At 63.7% G+C, this 11,525-nt stretch overlaps 1 protein-coding gene across 1 annotated transcript; it reads left to right on the forward strand.

The window, feature by feature from the left end:
• Positions 1-210: 210 nt before the first annotated feature.
• AIRE (autoimmune regulator) lies at positions 211-10,622 on the forward strand. Its single transcript, XM_054577553.1, has 14 exons — positions 211-360; positions 953-1,127; positions 1,365-1,520; positions 1,863-1,937; positions 2,559-2,672; positions 3,512-3,654; positions 3,816-3,896; positions 4,841-4,956; positions 6,050-6,134; positions 6,687-6,869; positions 7,514-7,632; positions 7,750-7,852; positions 9,921-9,989; positions 10,542-10,622. Exons 1-14 carry the CDS (start codon positions 211-213, stop codon positions 10,620-10,622), a joined length of 1,650 nt encoding a protein of 549 aa, XP_054433528.1.
• Positions 10,623-11,525: the final 903 nt, after the last annotated feature.

Here is an 11,525-nt window from a genome sequence, read left to right on the forward strand (position 1 = left end):
GAGTTCGGTATAACAGGGACCCCTCGGCCGGCTGCAGCCGCAGAGGTGCGCGTCCAGGTGTGCAGGCCCAAGGGCCGGCCCTGGTGCTCGGCGGGGCTGCGAGAGCGTGAGCAGACACTGCCCAGACATCTCACAAGCCCGGTGGCCCCCCGCGGCCGCGAGACCCAGGCAGGAAGAGGGGCCCCCAGGCTCGTGCCCCCGGACCCGGAGATGGCAGGCGAGGCCCGCGCCGGCGGGGACGCGGCGCTGCGCCGCCTCCTGAAACTGCACCGCACCGAGATTGCTGTGGCCGTGGACAGCGCCTTCCCGCTGCTGCACGCGCTGGCCGACCACGACGTGGTCCCGGAGGACAAGCTCCAGGTGGGCCCCAGGCCGGCCCCCACGCGTCCCTAGCCTTCCCCAGCCCCGCCTAGGAGCCGGGGTGCGGGGTGGGGGGCGTGGCCCTGGAGAAGAGGGGTTGGTGCCAGGTGGACCTGCTTCCGCAGCAGCGGAGGGACTCTTCCGCTTCTCAAGCTCCCTCTCATGGCCCCTAGCCTCCCCTTGCCCTGCCTACGAGCCAGATGCAAGGGCCCCAGGACAATTTAGAGGTTGGCCCCTGCCTCCAACGCCCTGGCCTGCTCCAGGCCCCAGCCACCAGCCTAGAGGATTGTCTCCTGGATGCGTTCCAGTTGTGCCCCCAACGGCGATCCCCAAAGTCCCCCTCCCAGCCCTCCCTGAGCCTATGTTCAAGCCAGGGGACAGGTCCCCTAAGAAGAGTTTCAAGTGGGCCCCCCCCACCCCAGCACCCCCACACCAGCCTCAAGCTTGCCCGAGCCAAGGAACAGACACAGTGCCCGATCTCCAGCAGCCTCCTCTGGGTTGGCGTCCACCCTCTAGTCCCACAGCGGAAGTGGGAGATAAGGGGGTGCAGACAAGCACAGGCAGGGCCCCCACCGCCCCGCTCTTGCTTCAGGAGACGCTGCGTCTGAAGGAGAAGGAGGGCTGCCCACAGGCCTTCTACACGCTCCTCTCCTGGCTCCTGACCCAAGATGCGGCCGTGATCCTGGACTTCTGGAGGGTTCTCTTCAAGGACTACAACCTGGAGAGATACGCCCGGCTGCAGCCCATCCTGGACAGCTTTCCCAAAGGTGCGGGCCCTGGGCTGAGGCCGGGGGTCCCTGTGGGTCAGCCTCGCTTGCGGGGGCTGAGGTTCCTGAGCAGTGTCGCTGAACCCCAGTGAGACTGTAAGACGGAAGAGGCTGGGGGTTAGGGACACTCTGGGCTTGACTCAGGACAACCTTGAGTTCTAAGAGGCAAAGGCCCAAGGCCTTGCCCACCTGGCCCGGGGGTCAGTTCTGGCTTCCACTCTTGCCCCTGCCTTGCAGATGTGGACCTCAGCCAGCCCCGGAAGGGGAAGAAGCCCCCAGCTGGCCCCAAGGCCGCAGTGCCGATGCCCAGACCCCCAGCCAAGAGGAAGGCCCTGGAGGAGCCTCGGACTGCCCCATCAGCAGCCCTGTCCCCACGGGGCACCTCCAGCCCAGGTATGCGGTTTAAGGAGCAGGGCTGGCCACAGATCCCCCCAGGAGCCCAACACCTGCTAGCTCTGGGAGCATCTGGCCCAAGTGGTGAGCAGGAGCCAGCCTGGAGGGAGCAGGAGTGATCCCCTTTGGGTGCTTAGTGGACTCCCTGGAGGTTGCCCAGTGCCCGTGAAGTAGTCAGGTGGGTGTCACTTCCTTTTCACGGACGTGGGCAGCAGAGCCCTGTAAAGAAAGGGGGCCCACAGGATTGGAAGACAGCGCACCCCCTCCCTGTGCTCTCCACCCTGCCTGCCAACTGGCTTCGGGAGTGGAGAGCAGGGCTGGCTGCTGCAGCTCCCCCTACAGGCTCCCAGGCGAAGGCCAAGCCCCACAAGAAGCAGGAGAGCACCACAGAGCCGCAGCGCCTGCCGCTGGGGAACGGTGAGCCGGCCCCAGGGCCTCTGCTCCTGGGCCGGGGTCTGGGGGTCTGGGGTTGGGGGGCTGTCCTCTGAGGGCTTGTCCTGGGACCTGGGGCCACCTGGCCTGGCATTTGACCCCAAAGCCTCCTCCGGGAAAGGGGGCTCACCTCGGGTTGTCCCTCCTGTGCCTGTCCTTTAGAACTAGCTAAACTCTCCTCGCTCCAGAGAATCCTCCTTGGTCCCTTGGCTGGATCAGCCTGTCCCCTCTCTGCCCCAGAACCTGGGACCCCAGGGACCCCTGTGGTCACCTGGTGATGACCTAGGTTTAGGCCCTGGGTACTCTGCCTCCCTCCCAGCACAACCCAGGGCCGTGTCCCAGGGTCCCTGTTCATTCCACCTGCCGTGTTCAGTTGTCTCTCACATCTCACACAGACACACACACACACACACACATATAGCCTGTCTGCTCTGACACATGAGCTGTCTGTCTGTGTGGAGGGGCTGGGCCCCCTCTGAGGCCTGCCCTGAGCTGAAGGAAAGAAGGAGGATTCCGTGCCCAGGTGCCTCCAGCTCCCCACTTCCTGCCTGGAGCAGGTGCTCAGGGGCCCAACTGATGGCCCCCATCTGGTGCTCCCTTCCCCAGGAATTCAGACTATGTCTGCTTCAGTCCAGAGAACCGTGGCAGTGTCGTCTGGGGACGCTCCCGGAGCCTGCGGGGCTGTGGAGGGGATCCTCATCCAGCAAGTGTTTGAGTCAGGTGGACACGCTGGTCCCTGGGGTCTGCGTCCCCCCAGCTCTCTGGTGGCCCTGGAGCAGGCAGGACTGGGGACGAGGCAGCCAGCATCCCCCGAGGGGTTCTGCTGGCTCTGGAGGGGTGGTGGGGGGCAGTGGGGGTGCCGAGGGCCCCCCATGGGGGAGGGGCTCCTGGGTATGCCAGCCGGGAGTCTTCTGAGAGGCCAGAAAACTTCCTCTGCGCTGGGTACCAGCTTGGGACCCCGAGGACAGCCAGGATCAGCCGGCCCCTGAGAGCTGCTGTGGGTCCTGGTCTCTCACCAGGGAGGGACCCAAGGACCCTGCAGTCATTTCTTAAGACTGTTATGACAAACTGCCACTAACAAGGTGGCTTACAGCAACAGAGATGTCAGCATCTCGGCGTGAGCAGGTCACTCTCGGGGAGGCTTGACAGGAGAATCTGTCCTGCCTCTCCCGGATCCTGGCGGTGCCAGAGGTCTGTCCCGGCTTGCGGTCCAGTCCCTCCTCTCTCTGCCGCCATCGTCACAGGGCCCCTTCCTCTGCCTCTCTGTGTCCTCCCCTCTTCTCACAAGGACACCTGCCATTGGACATGAGGTCCAATGCGAGCCCATTTGAACTAATTACATCTTCAGAGACCCTACTTCCAAATAAGACCCCATACTAACATTCCAAGTGGACATGAACTTGGGGGACAAGCAGCACAGCTTCCCAGCAGTGAGCCCTCCTGTGCCCAGGACGTTGGCCCCAGATCTGCCCGGGGGTGCGGGGGTGGGTGAGGGAGAAGGAGCATCCAGCTGCAGTGCGGCTGGGCAGGCAGCTGGGCCACTCAGCCTCTCCTCCCAGGTGGCACCCAGAAGTGCATCCAGGTTGGGGGGGTTTATACTCCCAACAAGTTTGAAGACCCAGGCGTGGCGAAGAACAAAGCCCGCAGCAACGGTGGCCTGAAGACGCTGGTCCGAGCGAAGGGGGCCCAGGTAGCTGCACCTGTAAGCGCTGCCCGACTGCCCCTGGGGAGGCCCCTTGGCGCCCACCGCAGGGATGCACAATGGCAGCAGCATCAGCTCTGGGTCGGGAGCTCTGCCTGCAGCTGGGGCTTCCCTGCCCCGGGGTGTCCCCGCTGTTGGCAACCCTGTCTTCTCCCTGGCAGGCTGGAGGGGATCTGAGGGCCAGTCAGCAGGGCAGGGCCCCGGCCCCGGCTACGCTGCCCAGTGAGCCCCAGCTCCACCAGGTAACTCCCAGACGTGGGGGTGGGGGGGCTGCCTCTCATCCCCACGACCCTGAGGGCTTGCTGCTTGTCCAGGGCACTCACTCCAGTGGCCGCAGGACAAGGCCTAAGCTCCTATTCACAGGGCGGAGTTCGTTCTTTTTTTTTTTTTTTAATAGTATCTTTTTTTTTCTGATAACACACAATTGCAAAAATTCAAATAAGTCAGAGAAAGCGAGGCTTCCCGGGCTTTTAAAACTGTAGCGTTTGGTCCAGGTGCCAGCTGTCCCTCATCTCACAGCTGGCCCACGGCTGGGGCAGCGGGCCCTGCTGAGACCCGGGAACCCAGTGCCAGGCGCATGCTTGGGCTCCCAGCACCGTAACGAGGCAGAACTCATCACAGATCCCCGCCTCTCCGCACCAGGTTCTGTCTGGGCGCGGGCACCCAGGAGTGAGCAGGCTCCATGCCCGCCCTGCGGGCGGGGTCCGGGAGGACTGTTACAGCGAGTGTGCTCATTGCTGTGTGGGCTGCCCACCATGGCAGTTCAGGGGGCTGCTGCAGCAGCCCGCAGCCAGGAGGGCGTGGGGGTGCCATGTAGGCAAGGGCACAGGGAGGCTGGAGGCTTCAGGGGGAGGGGACAGAGGGAGCCTGGGGCCAACAGGAACACTGCTGTGCCTACCCCTCCTTGCCCTGAGAGGAAGGGGCAGCATGGGGGTGGGCGTGCAGTCTCGGGACCCCTTGGAGCCATGAGACCCCCGGCTTTCTAAAGGTCTGTTCTTCCCGAGAGAGGAGGACCCGGGAGGTGTGCAGGGTCTAGAGCCACGGAGATGAAAGGGATCTTGGGGAGGCCACGGAGCAGGCCAGGGGATCTGGGTGCCCCTGGGGGACCTGCCGTGGAGCAATTCTGGGGGCCCTTGGCGAGGCCAGGCCTCTACCCCCCACAAGATGTGGTCTCTTTCTGCGTCAGAAGAACGAGGACGAGTGTGCCGTGTGTCGGGATGGAGGGGAGCTCATCTGCTGTGACGGCTGCCCCCGGGCCTTCCACCTGGCCTGCCTGTCCCCGCCACTCCGGGAGATCCCCAGGTGAGCCCGGCATGCTGGTCCCCCCTCAGCACCATCCCCATCCACCCCCAGGTGGCTTCACAGCTACCTCCACCCACTCACGCCGAGTGGAGGCCACCCGGAAGTCTCTCTGTTCCACGAGGGGGAAGTGAGGTCCACCTTTGGGGGAGCCCTGGTGCCGGTCCCTGAGCACTGGGGCTGGGGCCGGGGCTGCTCTCACTCCACCTCCCTGCATGGCCGCACTGTCCCCAGCACGGCCAGGAGGGCCCTGAGGCCACCCTTGGCAGAACGGGGGCTGGAGGCGAAGAGCGGTCAGCTCACCCCAGCTCACTCCACACTCCCGGGCAAACTCCTACGAGCAGCTGACCCCAAGCAAAGTCAGGGATCCCAGAGGCCACAGAGCTGCACCCCAAGGCCTGGTCTACCTCCTGACACCCCCTCCCCAGCCCCCAGGAGAGCCCTGCCCTCTACCACCCGTGCGCACAGGACTGGTGGTCTGTGGGCGGGGCCTGGGTGGTGGCAGCCCCGGCTGTGGCCCTGCTCGCTGCGTGACCATGGCCAGGCCACGACTCCCTAAGCCTCAGATGCTTCACTCCCATGAGGGGTCAGGCCCAGGCCATTGTTCAGCATCCCACTGACGCAGACGGTCTATCATTCTCCCGTTCTCTCCTTCCTGCCCTTGACACCTCCCTTGTACTGGGCACCATCTCCCTTGTACTGGGCACCGCCTCCCTTGTGGAATGTGGTGGGTCCACGGGTATAAACAGACCAGGCTGAGGCCAGTGCCACCTGCAGGCCCGGCCTGTGACAGCCAGGCACGGGCTGCCAGGGGGCGAGGGTCTGGCCCTCTCGGGGCTCCTCAGAGTAGCATGCAGTGCAACACTAACCCTCCCAGGGGTAAATAGTGGGCATCCTTGGCTCTCCTGCCAACTGACCAGGCAGGTTGTTCCTGCCTGGGCTCTGCCCACTTCCTGCCTGGGCCCCAGGTCCTCTCTCTGTAAAAGGAAAGGGTGACTTGGAGGAGCCCTCAGGCCTCCCCTGAGTTTTGGGTATGGGAATCTACCCAACCTTCTGCCTTGTCCTCCATGGCTCTGGCCGGCGACAATGTGAGCAGTGGGACCTGGAGGTGCTCCAGCTGCCTCCAAGGAAGAGCCGAGCGGGACCTGCCCCGGGCTGAGGAGCCGCCAGCGGAAACCCCGGTGAGCACAGGACCTCTCCCAGGCCCTCTGTCTGCCTGGAGCCTTGCCTGCTGGCCACTCCTGTGGGTCGGGCCTGCCCAGCAAGCGAACCAAGTGCGCCACCCCCCGCCCCAAAGCCCGGCCACATCCATTTGACTTCTTGCAGTGGGGCCTGAGGGGGTGCCAGCTACTGGGCAGCTGCCCTTACAGTGGCCTTGGTGCTCAGCCTGGGGGCCTTGGCTCTGTCAGCCCAACACAGGGGATGCACTGTGACCACTGATAATGTGCACCCCCAAATCTCTGAGTGTCTGTTGCAGCAAAGACATGAAGGATACAACCCATGCCTGGCTGTAGAAAGAGCGTTCGCCCTGACGGTCCCTGAGGCCTTGGGGCACCCCATCTTTAGATGGGGAAAGGGACCACAGATGGAGCTGAGGACCACAGAGCTGGGGGCTGCACCTGGGCCTTTCCGACCCAGCGTGGGGGTGCTTCCCCAGCCCCCAGTTCCCAGCAGTCAATAGCTCCCCAGGTGGTGCCCTGTGGCCTCTCCGAGCACTGACCCGCTGGTTCCAGGTCGTCCTGGGACTGAGGTCCTCAGGAGAGGAGGTGAAGGGCCTGCTCAGGGAACCCACGGCTATGATGGACACAGCTGTCACCTACAAGCACGTGCTGCCCCCAACTTCGGCAGCCCCCCTGCCTGTATTGGACCCCTCTGCCTTACGCCCCCTACTGTGTGTGGGCCCTGAGGGGCAGCAGGTGAGGCGCCTGGGGTCCTGGAGTCCTGGGGTCAGGGAGCTCAGGGCCCAGGGCCCGCAGGGAAGCCTGCCAGAGAGGGAGAGTGATGGCGGGGTGGGGGAGGGGAGGTGGTGATTGGAAGGAGGGAAGTGGGTGGGAGTCTAACGCGGGGCAGGGGGTTAGGGGCCAGAGCTGGGGGAGGCCTCTGTCAGGGGCAGCCCCCCTGGCCATGGGGAGGGCAGCTGGGAGGAGGCACAGGGCTCAGGTGCTGGGGGAGAATATCCAGAACAAGGTCAGGGGCGCTGGAGGGATTCCTGCATGGGCGAAGCATCCTCGCATTGTTGCTGAACACCCCGCACTCCACCCCCAAAGGAGGCAGGACAGTAAAAGAGGGTGGGGTGGCATTTTGGGGACCCCTTGACCAGCCCTGAGAGGGGTCCAGGCGCGCCAAGGGGAACGAGGTTGGAGCACGTGGTTTCTCCGGGCTGCAGCCCAAAGGTGAAAGGAGCCCCTGTGTCCCAGGGCTTAGAGACCCAAGCCTCCTCTCTCCCGCGTGCGCCCCACCCCGCCCTCCAGCCCTGGTGGGTTCCTGGGTCAGGGCAGAGGGCTCAGGGTCGGTAGCGCGCCCCTCCCGGCCTCCGGACACGGCTCCGTCCGCCCCGCAGGGCCCGGCGTCCGTTGCGCGGTGCGGAGTGTGCGGAGACGGCACGGACGCCCTGCGGTGCGTGCACTGCGCCGCCGCCTTCCACTGGCGCTGCCACTTCCCCGCGGGCGCCCGGCCCGGGTGAGTGTGATGGCCAGGGGGCGGGGCGGCGCCCCCCGCGGTCCCGCGAGAAACCCCCGTTACCCGCCAGTTCTCGGCCGAGCCGGGCAGCCACAGCCTGCCCTCCTCTCTGCGCAGGGCCCTTCTGCGCTGCAGGTCCTGCTCTGGAGACCCCGCCCCGGCCCCCGCGGAGGGGGCGCCCGCCCCGAGCCCCGCCCGCCCGATTACCGGGCCCGCCAAGGTTAGTGCCCCCAGTGGGGGAGGGGGACCCCGCGGGCTTGATAGGTGCGAGGAGTGCGTCTCGAGAGCGGGCTTTGCACCATACCCTCCACCATGTGTTTCTGATTTGTATGCAAGGGTTTTTTTTTTTGTTTGTTTTTTTAAATCGACTCTTTTTTGATCATTTAAATGTATTTAAAAAGGAAACGCGTCCGTGCCCAGAGCGCCCCTAATCCTCGGCGCCCCTCCCCCAGCCCGGGAGTGCCGGGTGGGACAGGGCCACGGGCGCGCGGAAGGAGGCACCACGGTGGGAATGAGCACCCACAGGCCGTGACCGAAGGTGACCCACCCGTGCAATCACCCCTGTCCACAAAGGAAGTCCATATTCTTAGAGAGCTTTTGTAAAAATTTATCTGAGTCAAGCAGGATACACCAAGCAGGATTCAACATACTGAGAAAAGTGCCCCCACAGAAGAAGAGTGTGCAGTTTCTCCTCTGCGTTTGTGATTAAGCAGGGACAATGAGGAAGGTGAAGGGAGGCGGGAGACAGCGAGCAGGGGATCGGATTACGCATTACAGGATAGAGGAGACTAAGTGTCCCCTTGAGGGTGCTCACGGTCTAGAAGGCGGGGTCTGAAAGGGGCTTTTCAAAGGTGTGTTAACAGAAACAGTGGACAGGGCTGGTTTAAGGCAAAGACAAGCCTTTTACTCAAGAAGTTTTATGCTTGTGACAACCGCCCACGGTGGCCCGCCCAGCTAGGAGTTTATGACCAGATCGCTCAGTGAGGTTACCTTGCATAGAACCCCTTTTCCGTCCACACCCCAGTCCTCCAGCAGCCCTGGGTCGGGGCCTTCCCAGCCCCATCCTGTAGCCGGAGTCCCTGGGGAGAATCAGCACCTGTCCCCGTCCTCATTTGTCCTGGAGGAAAGGCAGCCAAGGCCCCGCAGCAGTCACCCTGGGCTCCCTCAGAACTGGGCTCCTGTGCCTCCCCCACTCAGGACCCTCCAGAGGGTGGTGCCTCAAAGGCCTTCCCGACCACTCCCAGGGCCTGGAGGAATCTTTGGGGGCTCCTGGGGGTGGTGACCCATCCAGCCCCCATCCAGGTGCCCCTGGACAGGCTGTGTGGGAGATGGTACCCCCAGGCACTGCACGAGGCCCTGCCCAGGAGGGGCTTCATGGGACCACCTGGCAGGGCTTACAACTGCGGGAAACCTCTCTCACGGTCCCCACCCATCTATCTGCAGGTGTGGGCCCAAGCCAGCTCATAGCCTCCTCCTCCAGGCATCCTTGGGGGTGGGTCTCCCAAGGGGGCTGCCTCCCTCCAGAATGCGCTTCCTTCATGGAAACCTGGGCTCTTTCCTCTTAACAGCAAAGACCCTTTTCTCTTCCTTGTGTTGTAAAATGTCATGCCATTTTGGAGTAAAACGTTGCAGCTCCCTTTGCCCCCTCCCCCCGCTGCCGTCCCCAGCCATAGTCACATGACCCTTGCCTGAAAGCTCCTGCACACGCTGGGGCTGTGCTCCTCCTTCAGGCACCCAGGGCTGGGGGCACCCGGCAGGGCCTGAGTTTATCAGACCCACCCAGGTGGCAGAGCTGACATTTGGCTCTTTGGAGCTGCAAATCGGGCAATTTCCCGTGGTTCCACTCAGGGTAGACGTCTCCCCTCCCGCCCAGGAGCTGCGTTCACTGCTCTGGCCCGGGCCATGCTTGTGGGATGGTTGGATGGCTGGCACCGGGACAGTCACTGCCCTCTCTGGGCCTGTTTTCCATCAGTGACAGTTCTTTCAGTCACCTCACATTCTCCGGGGGGCCACACGCAGCGTGTGGAGGCCGGCTGGCCTGGGGGCTTGGGGCAGCCGGCTTGCAGAGGCGTGGGGCCCTGGGCCGGCAGCCCCCAGAAGGAGCTACGTGTCAGAATTCAGTTCTCAGGGACTCCCGCCCCGAAAGAAGCACCCGCAGCATCCTCACGGCCCTTGCACCTGTCACCCACCGCCAGCCCCTGATGCCTCTGCAGGGAGTCCTGTTTCCATAGGGGTGTCCCCAGCAGGGGTGTGGAAGTTGGGGGTGATCTTCCTTTTCTGGGTTTTAGGCAGGGGATGATTCTACTGGTCAAGAGCCCGTTCTACACAGGGATGACCTGGAGTCCCTCCTGAGCGAGGTAACGCGTCACCTGGCCCGGCCTGCACCTGTCCTCCACCTTGTCCTGTACTGCTCTCCCCACCTCCCACCCCTGAGGCAGCCAGCACCTGAGCCACGGAAGGGGCTAGGAGGCCCGGCTCTGGCCGCTCCAAGCAGCCAGGTCAACCTGCTCCGGCACGGCGCTGACCCCTCTGCGCACAAGAGCTCGTAAACACAGCAAGGGGGCCCTGAGCCGCTCTGCTGTCCAGCTGGCTTGGAGGTCCTGGTGCAGCAGGGCCACCAAAGCCTGCCTTGGAGGCCATGACTTTCCCTGGGGTGGAGTGGGGGCCCCGGAAGCTCTGCTGTTTGTAGGTCTCATTCCTGCTCTCGAGCCAGGCCTCTCTGCCCGAAGATGGGCAGCTAGATCAGCTGGGAAGAATATGTGGCTTTTAGGGGGCGTCATCTTCTTTTGACAGGAGGTCAACACCTCCAGCCGTTCCCCTACCCCAGGTGGCCAGGTGGGGGCAGGGCGGGCACACCTGACCCGGAGGTTCTGGCCAGGACCAGTGCCCCCTTCTGCTCTGTCCTGCAGCAGTCCTTCGATGGCATCCTGCAGTGGGCCATCCAGAGCATGTCCCGCCCGCTGGCTGAGGCGCCCGCCTTCCCTCCCTGACCCAGGAGGGCCCAGGCCTCGCAGTAAGGGGAGGAACTGAGTGAGAGCCGACCCTCCCCTCCACCCCTGCATCAGTGGACCCCCGTGTGCCCGCTCATGCTCACTGTGCCTCTGCTCTGAGAGGGACAGAGGGGACGTGCTCCCTCACCCCAGAGCTGTCCAGGTCAAGGCCAAGGAGAACTGAGAAGTTCCAAGTGCTATCAACACAGCTTGTAAACACAGCCCGTCTTTGTAAACACAAAGCCATCTTGTGCGCTAAAATTAAAGTCGCTTCTGTGCGGTGTTAACATGTTTTCCAGTGGATGGGGTGTGTTTATTTTGGGGGTCTGAGCACCTGTGTTTCTAGTGCCTGAAGTATAGGCCGAGTGGGCTGGGTGGGAACTTGCGGAAACGGAAGAGAAATGCCTGGGAGCGGGGCTCACCCTGCGGGGAGCGCTCCTGCGCTGCCCTGGCCCTGGAGTGAAATCCGGCCTGTGTTGGGCCTGGTCCCTCCCACCCTAGCCTCTGCCCCGGCCTTGCGCCTCCTGCCTGCTCCATTCCGTAGGGGCCAAGCTCATCCCTCCCAGGGCCTTTGGGGGCTGCTCCCTGGGCTCCCATTTCCTTCCCTTGGTTCCTCACAGTCTGTTTTCTCAGCATGGAGAGCTCAGCTCCGGGGTCACCTCATTCATTCGTTCAGTCACTTATTTATTCCATCCTTCCTTGTGGATCTTCTATGCGCTGAGCATTTGTCCAGGCATGGGGTCCCAGAGGGATAGTCCAGTGGAGGGGTGGATCGCATGCAAGAGGACAGTGGCCTCAGACGGGGTAGCTGCTGTGACACAGAGGCAGGATGGGAGCCTGGGGGGCGGGAGCATGCCGGCTTGGGATGTGGCTTTTGTTCCCAGGCACAGAGTGGTAGTAAGA

The sequence above is a fragment of the Pteronotus mesoamericanus genome, unplaced genomic scaffold (assembly GCF_021234165.1).
Source record: "Pteronotus mesoamericanus isolate MK-2021 breed Mesoamerican mustached bat unplaced genomic scaffold, CSHL_Meso_final contig_116, whole genome shotgun sequence".
Taxonomy (NCBI): Eukaryota; Metazoa; Chordata; class Mammalia; order Chiroptera; family Mormoopidae; genus Pteronotus; species Pteronotus mesoamericanus.

Coding starts and splice junctions, on each gene's coding strand:
- AIRE (XM_054577553.1), top strand. CDS start 211: ATGGCAGGCGAGGCCCGCGCCGGCGGGGACGCGGCGCTGCGCCGCCTC. Junction 2,673..3,511: donor CCAGCAAGTGTTTGAGTCAG/GTGGACACGCTG, acceptor CTCTCCTCCCAG/GTGGCACCCAGAAGTGCATC. Junction 6,870..7,513: donor TGGGCCCTGAGGGGCAGCAG/GTGAGGCGCCTG, acceptor TCCGCCCCGCAG/GGCCCGGCGTCCGTTGCGCG.